Source organism: Macrotis lagotis, chromosome 5, assembly GCF_037893015.1.
Source record: "Macrotis lagotis isolate mMagLag1 chromosome 5, bilby.v1.9.chrom.fasta, whole genome shotgun sequence".
Taxonomy (NCBI): domain Eukaryota; kingdom Metazoa; phylum Chordata; class Mammalia; order Peramelemorphia; family Peramelidae; genus Macrotis; species Macrotis lagotis.
The window spans coordinates 14038309-14051166 of NC_133662.1; the positions used below are offsets into that span (position 1 = coordinate 14038309).

Here is a 12858-nt window from a genome sequence, read left to right on the forward strand (position 1 = left end):
TATCTGACTACCCCCTCCCATAATCTTTTCTCCCTTCTATTACCTTCTCTCCCCATTGCCCATATTCTCCCATCCCTTTCTTCTACTTTCCTCTAGGGTAAGATAGGTTCTTATACCCAATTGAGAGTGTATATTATTTCCTCTCTGAGTCAATTCTGATGAGAGTAAGGTGACCACTCTCCCTTACTTTCTCCCTCTATCACTCCCCCTGCAAAATCTTTTCCATGCCTCTTTTATGTTAAATACCCTATTCTATCTATTCTTTTCTCTTCTCCAAATACATTCCTCTTTCTCACCCATTAGCTCCATCTTTTTAATGTATTAATATCAATATCACCTTCACATGCAGGAACTTAAGCAGTTCAGCAAGTCCCTTTTAATTTGCCTTTCCTTTTTATCTTTTTCATGCTTCATTTGAATCTTGTATTTAAAAATCAAATTTTCTGTTTAGTTCTGGTAGTTTCAGCAGGAAAGTTTTAAAAGTCCCCTATTTTTCTGAACATTATCTCTTCCCTGAAAGAATATGTTCAGTTTTGCTGGGTAGTTGACTCTTGGTTGTAATCCAAGCTCTTCCACCTTCCAAACTTCAAAATCTCTTAATGTAGAAGCTATTAATCTTGTGTTATCCTGTGACTCTAATGGTATTTGAATTGTTTCTTTCTGGCTGCTATGTGGCACAGTGGATAGAGCACTGGCCTTGTATAGGATGAGAATTCAAATCCAGCCTCTGGTACTTACTAGCTGTGTGACCTTGGGCAAATCATTTAATCCTGATTGCTTTACACCCAGGGCCATCTCCAGTCATCCTGATTTAGATCTGGTCACTGGACGTGGATGACTCTGGAGGAGAAAGTGATGTTGTTGACTCTGCATAGCACCCCTTCCCCCTTCAAATCCAATTTACCTGCTTGTCATGGCATCACTTCCCTGATGTCATAGTCTTCTTTGAGAATGAAGGACAAACACCATTATCTACTGCTTGTAATATTTTCTCCTTAACTTTGAATATGATATTCCTGGAAGTCTTCATTTTGGGATTTCTTTCAGGAGGTAATTGGTAGATTCTTTCGATTTCTATCCCCCCCACCCACTTCCAGAATATCAGGGCAATTTTCCATAATAATTTCTTGAGAAATGACATCTTGGCTCATTTTTTGGTCGTGGCTTTCAGGTAGCCCATTCTCTCCTGGATCTGTTTTCCAGGTCAGTTGTTTTTTCAATGAGATAGTTTACATTTTCTTCTAGTTTTTCATTATTTTGGTTTTGTTTTGTTGTTTCTTGATTTTTTAAAAAAAGTTATCAATTTCCCTTCTGCTTCATTCTATATTTTAAGGAATTATGTTATTCAGCCAGCCTTTGTATCTCATTTTCCATTTAATCAATTCTACTTTTTAAGCTCTTTTTTCTGTCATTGACCTTTTAAATCACCTTTTCCATTTGGCTCAGTCTATTTTTTAAAATGTTATTTTCTTCAATTTTGAACCTCCTTCAGCAAGCTGCTGGATTGGTTTTCATGATTTTCCCTCATAGCTCTCATTTCTCTTACCAATTTTTCTTCTACTTCTCTTCAAAATCTTTTATGAGCTCTTCCATGGCCTGAGGCAATTCATATTTTTCTTGGAGGCTTTGGAAATAGAATCTTTGATTTTGTTTTCTTCTGAGTGTGTATTTTGATCTTCCATATGACCAGTTTGGTTGCATTTTCCCCTATTGTTTGCTTATTTCCCCAGCCTATGACTTGATTTTAACTCTTTGTTGAGATGGGGCTATTCTTCCAGGGTGGAAGGCACACTGTCCACTGAAAACAGGGCAGCTATTTCCAGAGATACCCCCAGGGACCTGCTATTTTCCAATTCCTCCAAAGTCTTATGAGAGGCTATGACTACTCTCCTGTCCTGATCTCCTCTCTGCCTTGGAACTGTGAGCAGTCCCCTCTGTGCTATGGCTGTAAGCTCTGTTGTGCTTCTGCTCCTTTTCCTAAACTGGGGTCCCAGACTGTGACCCAGATCTGAGTATGGGCAAAGCAACAGTCCAGCCTCAGGAATAGCAAAGAGACCTCTGAAGTCTTCCCTGAACCGCCCTACCATTTGTGGGCTGAGAGCTCTGGAAGCATCTGCCTCTGCTGATTCAGTGGCTCCCAAGGACTGCTCCTGGTTCACTGGGGTCTGGTCTGTGCTGTGAGGCCTGTGCTGGACTGTGTTCAAATCTCACCTCAGTGAAGCAGTTTTCCTGCTGACCTTTCAAGTTGTCCTTGGAAATCCCTGGGCAGAGAGGTCTGGAAACACCACCACTGCCATGGATTCAGGCACCCCATAGCCTGCTCCTGGATATCTGTGCTGGTTTGCTCCAGTGTGGCCTGCCCTGTGCAATGGGTCTTTCCACATCTAGAAAAAGAACTGTGGAGTCTGAATGCAGACCAAAGCATACTATTTTCTATTTTTAAAATTTATTTTTGCTTTAGTTTTTTTTCCCTTCTTATGTCTTTCTTTTTTCCTTTTGTTTTGATTCTTTTTTTATACCATGACTATTATGGAAATATATTTAACATCATTACATATGTATATTCACCTAGGTAGAGCAGTGATAGAGCACAGCCCTGGAATTAGAAGGATCTGAGCTCAAATTCGGCTTCAGACATTTGACAATGGCCATGTGACCTTGGACTAATCATATAACCCTGAATGCTGTGAATCCAAGGACATCTCCAGTTGTCCTGATTCATATATGGCCACTGGACCCACAGTTTTTTTTTAATAGAAATGGATGCTGTATTTTGTCAGACTTTATCAGCATTTATTGAGATAGTCATATGATTTCTGTTAATTTTGTTACTGATATGATCAATGATTTGATTGTTTTTCAAATTTTGAACCATCCCTGCATTCCTGGTATAAATCCTCCCTGATGATAAATAGGATATTATTCAAGTGCTAACTTGCTATAATCTTTTTGCTAATATTTTAATTAAAATATTTGCATCAATATTCATTAGGGAAATTTTCTATAATTTTCTTTCTCTGTTTTGACTTCTCCTGGTTCAGTTATCAGCATCATATTTGTGTCATAAAAGTAATTTGGCAGAACTTCACTGATTTTTCAAATAGTTTATATAGAATTTGAATTAATAATTCATAAAATATTTGAGAGAATTCACTTGTGAATACATCTGGCCCTGGAAATGTTTAATTAGGGATTTCATTGATGACTTGTTCAATATCTTTTTATGAAATGGGGTTATTTAAGTATTTTATTTCCTCTTCTAATAATCTTGCAGTTTATATTTTTACAGCTATTCATTCATTTTACTTAAGATTGTCAGATGTTTTGGCATACAATTGGGCAAAATAACTCTGAATTATTTCTTCAATTTCCTCCTGGTGGTGAATTCACCCTTTTTATTTTTGATGCTGGCAATTTAGGTTTCTTCCTTCTTTTATTTAATCAAGTTAACCAAAGGTTTATCTATTTTATTGAATTTTTCATAAAACCAATTGTTTTATTTATTAATTCAATCGTTTTCTTACTTTCAATTTTATTAATCTCCCTTTTGATTTACAGAATTTCTAATCTGGTATTTAATTGGGTATTTTTAATTTTTTCTTTTTCTAGTTTTTTAAATTATATGACCAATTCATTGCTCTCTTTATTTTATTCAAGTAAATATTTGAGATATAAAATTTCCCCTAATAAATGCTTTGGCTATAGCCCACAAATGTTGGAATGTTGTGTCAGTATTGGATGAAATTATTATTTCCATGATTTGTTGTTTGATCAACTAATTTTTTAAAAAATTAGAATAGTTTCCAATTAATTTTTAGTTTATTTTTCATGGCCCCTTATTACATGTCATTTTCATTGAATTATGATCCAAAAAGGATGAATTTAATATTTCTGCCTTTCTACATCTGATTATGAATTTTCTATGCCCTAATTCATGGTCCATTTTTGTAGGTGTCATGTACCTCAGAGAAGAAAATGTAGACCTTTCTAACCCCATTAAATTTTTTCCAGAGGTCTAAACATATGTAACTTCTCTAAAATTCTATTCACCTCCTTAACTTCTGTATTGTTTATTTTTTAATTAGATTTAATTCTGAGAGAGGGAGGTTGAGGTCTCCCACTAGTATTCTTAGAAAATTGGTAATTTGTTAACCAAAATAATTTAAATAACCAGAAAACCCCATTTCTGTGACATAATGAATAAGATTTATAGTAATATGATTTGATGGTGAATAGTTTAGAAATGGTAGACTTAAGGAGAGATTCACTCAAATTTTCCTGCTTTCTGTACAGAAAATAAAAATGACAAAGTAGCTTTTGACTTTCATCAATTGCATCCTTCACTATGCTAATATAAATCACAATGAAGTGTGCTAGAATAATTTTGTTGTCTCCACTTAAAGGGAATGATTCCTGTCTTTATTATTTTTGTTTGACAAATATACCTCATGTCCTGGGTAATCAGAAATTATTTGGCATTTTAAGTTATTTGATGATTCATTCACCGAACAGATTCCCTTTTTACATTTGTAGTGAAAAAATAAAATAAAACAAGAAAGAAAAATAGCTTTTATGTATACTATTTGTTATGTATTTCTTGGTGCAAGATGCAAATGGAAAAAGAATAGTGAAGAATTGGCCTTAGTCAATATGTTGATAGGAAAGGTCCAATGATTCTTATTTAATCAAACAATAAATATTTATTAAACACCAACTATTTGCAGCAAAGCACTGAGTTAGGGACTAGGGATACAAAGGCAAAAATTTAAAAATATTGTCCGTGCTGAGGAGGAGCTTATATTAGGCAGGTAAGGGGGAGAAGGGAACCGGAGAAGACATAACATAAAAAAATACATATAAGTAAATACATAAATAAATACAAGATAATTTGAGAATGGAAAGAAACAACTAGAGGAATTTAAAAAAGATTTCAAGAAGGACATGGTACATGTATTAAACCTTAAAGAAAACAAAGGATTCTAAGAGGTAGAAATGAGTCCAGAGGGCAGGGGAACAGACTGTCCACAGGGGCAGGAAATAGAATAATGGCAAGTAGGTAAGTTTGTCTGGAGAGAAGAATGTGTTAAGGGGAGTAAAAGGAAATAAATCTAGAGCCTGTGTATGAAGGGCTTTAAATGTCAAATACAATTAAATAAACCACATGGCCAACTAATCTACTTGAGATACAATCATGGTAGTGATTCATGACCTGGAAACAGGGAAGCTTAAACTCTGGACACATCCCTGAGAAATGTATCACAGGATTATATTCAAAACTGGAGAGGAGTTTAGAAGGCATGCAGTCCAACTCTTTAATTTTACAGACTGGAGGCTGAGTGATTTGCCCATGATTTGGCAGAATTACAGCCTAGTAGGTATTCAAACTCAGGACCCCTGAGCCAGTGGTCTGTCCAGGGAATCATCAGGAGGAGTCCACTATCTCATTTTCCTTGGCCATATCAGTCAGTGATTCAGACATTTAGGGCATGTAAGTGCTAATACTTGTTCAGAACTGGAGAGCATGTTAGTCTTAAACAAGGCATCATCAAGACAAACGGACAAAGGGGCGGCTAGGTGGCACAGTGGGTAGAATACTGGCCTTGGAGTCAGGAGCACCCGAGTTCAAATGCGGCCTCAGACACTTAATAATTACCTAGCCGTGTGGCCTTGGGCAAGCCACTTAACCCCATTGCCTTAGAAAATCTAAAAAAAAAAAAGACAAAAGGACAGTTTTAAAAGACTCTTCACCTTCAGTGTTTGCTCTTTCTTTACTCTTCTTTCTTTTTTGTGTTAGTTACATTTCTAGAAATTCAAACTTAACTTAGCTTATGTTTATTTTCACTGTTTGTCTGCTTCCTCTTGCATCAGACTGGGGTGGTTGGCCATCAATTTCTCATTGCCTGCTACACTTGACTTCCATCTGTACCTTTCAGCAGGGCTTTGACAAGTGACATTTTTAGATCTCATTGCTAAACTCTTATCTAGTTAAGCTTTGCTCATACGGGGGAGGATAAAAAGCAAAAAAAAAAACCCCACAAAAACAAAACAAAATTTCTAATATTCTATTTATAGCATGGGCAAATGAAACAATGTAAAACATGTGAACTGAAGAAAATTGTTTTGTATGTCAGTCTTGACATAAGAAGTACCTGAAACTCATTTAACTGACCTGTTTTCCTGCGATGAAAACCAGACCTATAGTCCAAGGAGCTTCCATCCTGGGTATGTTTTGTGGTGATTGATACTGATGCCTTGGAAGAGTCATCTGGGCCTCCACCTAATGGGGAGGAGGTCAGTGATTGCCTTGTTCCTCCCCTGCTGGAATTCTGTAGGTTGAACACATCCTGGACTTTCTTTTTTTCCTTTTTAAGCATATTTACCAGAATATCTGAAACTTGACTTAAGGAGTTTATGTTACAATTTATGATTCAGTTTCCACTGCCACCATTTATTGGAATTTGTCATTTATCACATTAGTAAAGTGACTAGAGAGAAACTGCAAGTTATTGGAGTTGTAAAAAGGCTTGTAAACAATCATAGGAAGCTATTCACTTGTGTTAGTGGACTCTAATATCAGTAAACCCACCTGAAGTCTTCTTTATTGTCACAGTCAACTTTAAATTGTATAAACTCCAAAAACTGGATATTAATGGCTCCAATTAAAAGGGTCTTTATAAAAACATAAAATATACATTTATTCATCTAATATTCAGTCAATGTAGCTGAATACCACATTTTGAAAAAATCTCAATCTCTTGATTTTAAAGTAGAAATGAAGAGAATGTAATTTGTTAATACAAATAATTTTAAAAATGCACATTGTGAGGGAGGGCTTTTCACTAGAACATTGATAAAGATTCTTGGGACATGGCTCTATTGAAGGGTCAGGGAAAGGGTGAGGAGCCAGAGGAGAGAGAAAAAATTATTAGGAAGTAGGAAAATGACCATATATGGTGGAAAACTCAAATTACTCTGCTCATTATTCACTCTTTGGTGGTAGCAAGCAATTTTTAAGAAAAAATTTTATTGTATTTTGTTATATTATGTTTCAATATGGGTAGTTATGTATATATATACATATATATGTATGCACAAATATACATATATATGTATATATAAATATAAATACATTTAAACATATATATGTATGAAACCTCAGAACTCCAAAAGAATTTGATAACTGGGGCCCACAAAGAATTCTACTGTAACAAAGACAAAATAAATAAAAGGTGTCTCTTGGTTTGAGTCACTACATAGGTGGTGTCTGAAATCAGTTGCTTGGAGTTCCCTTATTTGTCCTTAGGTATTGTATAATACCCTAACGTTAAACCATTGAGTGGTATGTATTGCACAAGATCCAATTGCTGAGCTGGTTCTTTTTTTTTTGCAAGGCAAATGGGGTTAAGTGGTTTGCCCAAGGCCATACAGCTAGGTAATTATTAAGTGTCTGAGACTGGATTTGAACCCAGGTACTCCTGACTCCAGGGCCAGTGCTTTATCCACTATGCCACCTAGCCACCTCACTGAGCTGGTTCTTAACAAAGATTTCCATTTCATATAAAAAAGGACTGCTCTGTTCTAGTTCAGTGAGGATTCTGCTCAGATCAAACCTTTAATTCTAGTTAGGGACCATATAGCTAGTTTGCTCCTCAAAGATGTTGCAGCAGTTTCTTATACAGTTGGCAATCACCCATCTTCCATTCATCTCATGTTTTTCTATTGTGCTAAAAATTCTGTACTGTGGCTACCCTTATCCAAACTTAAGATGCTCTAGGGTTAACTCTAACCTAACTGTGCTATTCTCCAGTAAAAGGGTTCTCAAAGTTTGGTCTCTGGATCTGGGGGTGCCTGGGTATGCCTAGTGCCTATTATTATGATTTTTATAATACTAGCATGTTATTTGCTTATTTTAATACTCATCTCTTTTCCATCTACACATCCAAGTAAGGTTAAAGAGTCTTCCTATATTTCAAGCAAATGGTACAATGGATTAAATGCAGAAGCAGATGAAGATCTAGTTTTCTTTGATAAGCTAGACTTTAAAAAACTCTGCAAAAACTACAACACAATGAAAATCATTTTTTGTACTAAATTATTTTATTTTGTCATTTGTGTTAACAAGTAATGAGTTATTATTTTAAAAGAATAAATATTTAAAAGTTATTAATTTTAATTTCCAATATTATATATATATCAATAGATATAATTTACAGAAACAAAAGCTATTTAGGGTTTTCAATAATTATTGATCTTAAGATCAAAATGCTTGAGAACCACTGGTTTAGCACTTATCTCTCTAGTTTACCCACAAGAAAAATATACCTTTGTCAAATGCTTTGCCAAAATCTAGCTAATCTATGCAGAAATTTACATTAATTTTCCAGTCAAACAAAGTTGTTTTAAAGTAAAGAAAATGAAGAACATTCACTATAATCTGCTTTGGTTCAGGCCATTCCATCTTAATGTGATTACTGCTTCCTCTTTCTAGATGTACATTAATCATTCCTTTAATTATTCATTCTTTTAATAATATATTTTTTGCTGTTATATTTATTGTTGATCCTACTTCTAAAGTTTTGTTAAGAGTCAAAGTCAAATTTGCTGGTTCATAGTTTGCATAAGCTATTCTCTTTCTTCCCCCTTCCCTTTTAAAAATCATGCTATTTTCCTATATCTCACTAACTATCTATGATCTTTCAGGGATCACAATCATTGCCTTCCCAATCAAATCTTCTAGTTCTCAAAGCATCCTTAACTTGCACTATTACTAAGGAGACAAGTAATAACAAACTTGCATTCCCTTTTCAGCTAGTGACCCATATTTTCCTCTAACTTTCAGAAACATTCTGTACCTGTCAGTTTATGAAACATCTAACAGTCAATTCTTCCTTACAATCCACTATCTGGCTTCTCCCCCCCACCACCTCAGAAACTGTTCCCTCAAATAACAGAAGGTCTTATTCCCTGGTCTGATGAAGAAACTTCTTGTAAATCTAAGCTAAAACAGTAGGGAAAGATTAATTCTGCAAGTTTTCTGTTGATTCAGTTCATTGATTGTGCATGTCATGGGAATCTTGTGGTACTGGCTTTCCTTTTTCAGTTATCTGCTCTGATTAGATGACCACCTTAGACACAAAGTACATTCTCCTAAAGACTTAACCCTATTCTACTCATACGTCTTTCTTGGTTCCATTCTGAGCTGGTTCATCTAGTACCTAGTTCATTTTATAGTGTCTTTTGAAATGCTGATTCTCTTGTAAACAGACTATATCTTGAATATTTTCACATAACATTCCTTGTACTTACTCACTATAAAACAAACCTGACTTCCCCCACAATCTCCCCATATGGTCTGTGACCTAGTAGACCAGTAGCAATATGTTCTTTTGTTCCATCTCCTGGAGAAGAGCCCCACTTTCTCATGAACATTAAACTTATTCATCTTTTTTCATAGTCCCTTGCCTCATCTCGATCCTCTTGGCACACCTCCTCTACTCTGACTTTGTTTGCCTTTATATTCAACTTTGATCTCAGAATTCATCAAATAATTGTCTCATTAACTGCTGCCCCAAGAAATAGTGGGATGAACTTGAAAGCTAGAAGACATTAAATTCAAGTTCTGCCTTGTAGACATAATGACTGCATAGTTATAGGCAAGTTACTTAAGTTCTCAGTATGACAGCAACTCTCTAAGAACAGAAGTGATTATAGTTTTAAGACAACAAACTGCCAGCCTGCATCATTACTGTTCAGTTATTTCAGTTGTATCTGATTCTTCAGGACTATATCTGAGATTTTCTTGGCAAAATAGGAGAGTGGTTTGCCATTTTGTTCTCCAGCTCATTTTACAGAAGATGAAACTGAGGTTAAGAAGGTTAAGTTACTTGCCCAAGGTCACAGAACTGGTACCAATGTGAGGCTAGATTTGAATTCATTCCTGACTCCACACCTGATATTTAGCCACTGTGTCACCTAATCACCCATTAATGGAGCAAGTTTCTACAATCAGAGTAAGCTGAATTTTGATGAAATCATAGGTTCTGACCAAAAGAAAAGGATAAAGGAAACAAAAGGGGGAAAAAAAGCTTGAACAAATACAGTTATCTGCTATTTCTAATCTGGAAATTCCTAATCCAGGTCATCCTAACCATTTTATTACTCTGGATCTGTATATAGTTGCTGATCATTACTAATGAAGTTCTTAAATATGAATGAATTTTGAGTACTATAAATTTATGGTAGAAAATCCCTGATAAGACTACACTGTTGATAGTCAATCAACATGTCTTAATTTACTTTTTTTTTTTTTTGCAAGGCAGTAGGGTTAATTGACTTGTCCAAGTTCACACAGCTAGGTAATTATTAAGTGTCTGAGACCATATTTGAACTCAGATCTTCCTGACTCAGATGGGTGTTGTCTCCACTGAGCCACTGAAGTTGCCCCATATGAATTTACTCTTATCAACTCCTTATTTCATTCATTATAGTAAATATCCCAAACCTTCTCCTCTCAACCAGATACCTGCCATGCTCCATTCTTATACTTGGAGTCAATGACCCAACTTTCAATGAGATAATTTTCTCTGTTTTTGAAAGTTTTCATCATTTTCTTACCTCACATTTGCAATTGGGGCTTCTGTCAAAACCATTCTATAGAAACTGCTTCTCTAAGGTCACCAAAGATTTCATAACCATTAAATTCAATTTTTTTCATTTCTTGCCAATCTTATCCTTCTCTGAAGCTTCTGATTCTGGGGTCCATTATCTTCTACTAGATACTCCTCTCTAAGTTTCATAGACAACACATTCTTGTTTCTTTTTCTATCTCTCTAATCACCTTTTCTATATATATGCTGGCTTCTCATCCTCTTCCTAATCACTTAATGTAGGAACTCCTCAAGAGACTGTATTTGACCCTTCTCTTTCTCTCTCTATACTTTCTTTCTTGGCAATCTTGTTTGCTTCTACAGGTTTCCAACATTATTGCTTAGGAAAATGACTACAAATCTAAAAGCTTCAAACCCACTTCTCCAACTTCCTATATGACATCTTAACCAATAAACTAATTTGTCAACAACTCCAACTCAACAGAATTGACCTCAGTTCTTTTCTATTTAAACATGCTAAATCCAGTGCTTTTTTGCCATTTTTGTCCTTGGTATCCATGGCTTTTCTTTTTCTCTTCATTACTAGGTTTTATCAATTCCATCTCCACAGTACATTGCACACCCAGTCCCTCTGCTCTCTAACTCTATTGTCATTACCCTTATTTAGGCCTTCACTACCACCCCATTTGATAACTTACTGCCACAGTTTCTGCTTCCTCTTCCTTCTCCAATCCATTCTTCACACTAACAAGCTCTTTTAAAAATTATACTAATACATTTCTAATGTATACTCAAATACATATTAAGTATATTCCCTGGGGAAAATGATTGTGAGTTTCTAACAGAATGGAGGGTTATACGTGTGTGTGTGTGTGTGTGTGTGTGTGTGTATGTATCTGTATGTTTGTGTGTGTGTATTTAACTATGGCAGTCTGACATTAATGCTGACCATTATGACTGAGGAATTTTGTTGCTTTTCCAAGTTCAAAATATCCTGCTTACCTATTGAATTCCAATTCATTCTTGAAAGTATAATGCTTTAAAGTTTGCAAACATATATATATATGTATATATATATATATATATATATTAAATATAATTTGAACCTTAACTAAAAAGCTATTTTTCCCCTTGAAGCCTTCTTTGATTTCCTTGAGGAAGTTGGTAATTACTTTTATTCTTAAATCTCACATAGCATTTTGTACTTTAATTCTCTAACACATTGAATAAATATTACAGATATCTGTGTTGCTGACTTCCCTACCTCTCCCTTTCACTAGAATGTAAATTCCTTGAAGAGATGGTAAGGGTTATATCTTAACTAGACTTTGTATCTCCCAGGGTTTTGTTCTACGCTTTGCCCAATGTAAGTACAAAATAAAGATCTGCATTTTCAGATCTTTTTGTCCTGGCAAAGAACTGGAAATTAAAGGGATGCTCATCAATTGGGGAATGGCTAACAAGTTATGGTATATGAATTCAATGGAATACTATCGTCAGTAAAGTAATGATGAATAGAATACATTCAGAAAAATTTGGACAGATTTACATGAACTGATTCTGAGTGAAGTTAGCAGAACCAAAAAGATATTGTACATATTAACAACAAGATTGTGTGATGACCAACTATGATAGACTTATCTCTTCTCAGCAATATAGTGATCATAGACAATTTGAAGAGAGTGGTGATGAAAAATGCCCATCCATATCTAGAGATAAAATCATGACATTTGAAAGCAAATCAAAACATTATTTTTACTTTTTTGTTTTTTCTTCCTCAAGGTTATTCCTTTTTGTTCTGATTCTTCTTTCATGGTGATTGTGCGTGAATAACCTATATCAGATCACTTCTTGCTCTAGCCTTTTCTTACTACTCACCATTAGCCATATCCTTTATTACTCTCTTACTAAGTTTGAATGAACTTGAGTACATCATTATTTAGAGTTGGGATTTCCCCTAAAGTTCAAGTACAAATTTCTTATCATTCAGAGACTTTTACTTTGCTATTCCAAATATCCTCATTTCCTTGATTTCTACTTACTGATCCCACAGGATCTTTCCATAAGATCATAGGTTTAAAGCCAGAAATGTCTCACATGATTAGTCTCATATGATCTTTTATAACTGAGGAAACTGAAGCCTAGAGTAGTGAAATGACTCATCCAGTGCCACCAGGATACTAAACAGCAATGATGGGCAGAAAACCCAAGTCCTTCTTCTATTATCACAGCTCCTCCTAATATGCTCAGT

At 35.1% G+C, this 12858-nt stretch overlaps 1 protein-coding gene across 3 annotated transcripts in view; it reads right to left on the reverse strand.

Moving 5' to 3' along the window:
- The window catches only part of KIF6 (kinesin family member 6), a 392900-nt gene that overhangs the window by 253637 nt on the left and 126405 nt on the right, over window positions 1-12858 (reverse strand). For all 3 annotated transcript variants that reach the window (XM_074236853.1, XM_074236852.1, XM_074236851.1), the window contains one exon: window positions 6170-6388. In XM_074236853.1, the coding sequence (XP_074092954.1) occupies window positions 6170-6388 (219 nt within the window). The remainder of the gene's footprint in view (window positions 1-6169; window positions 6389-12858) is intronic.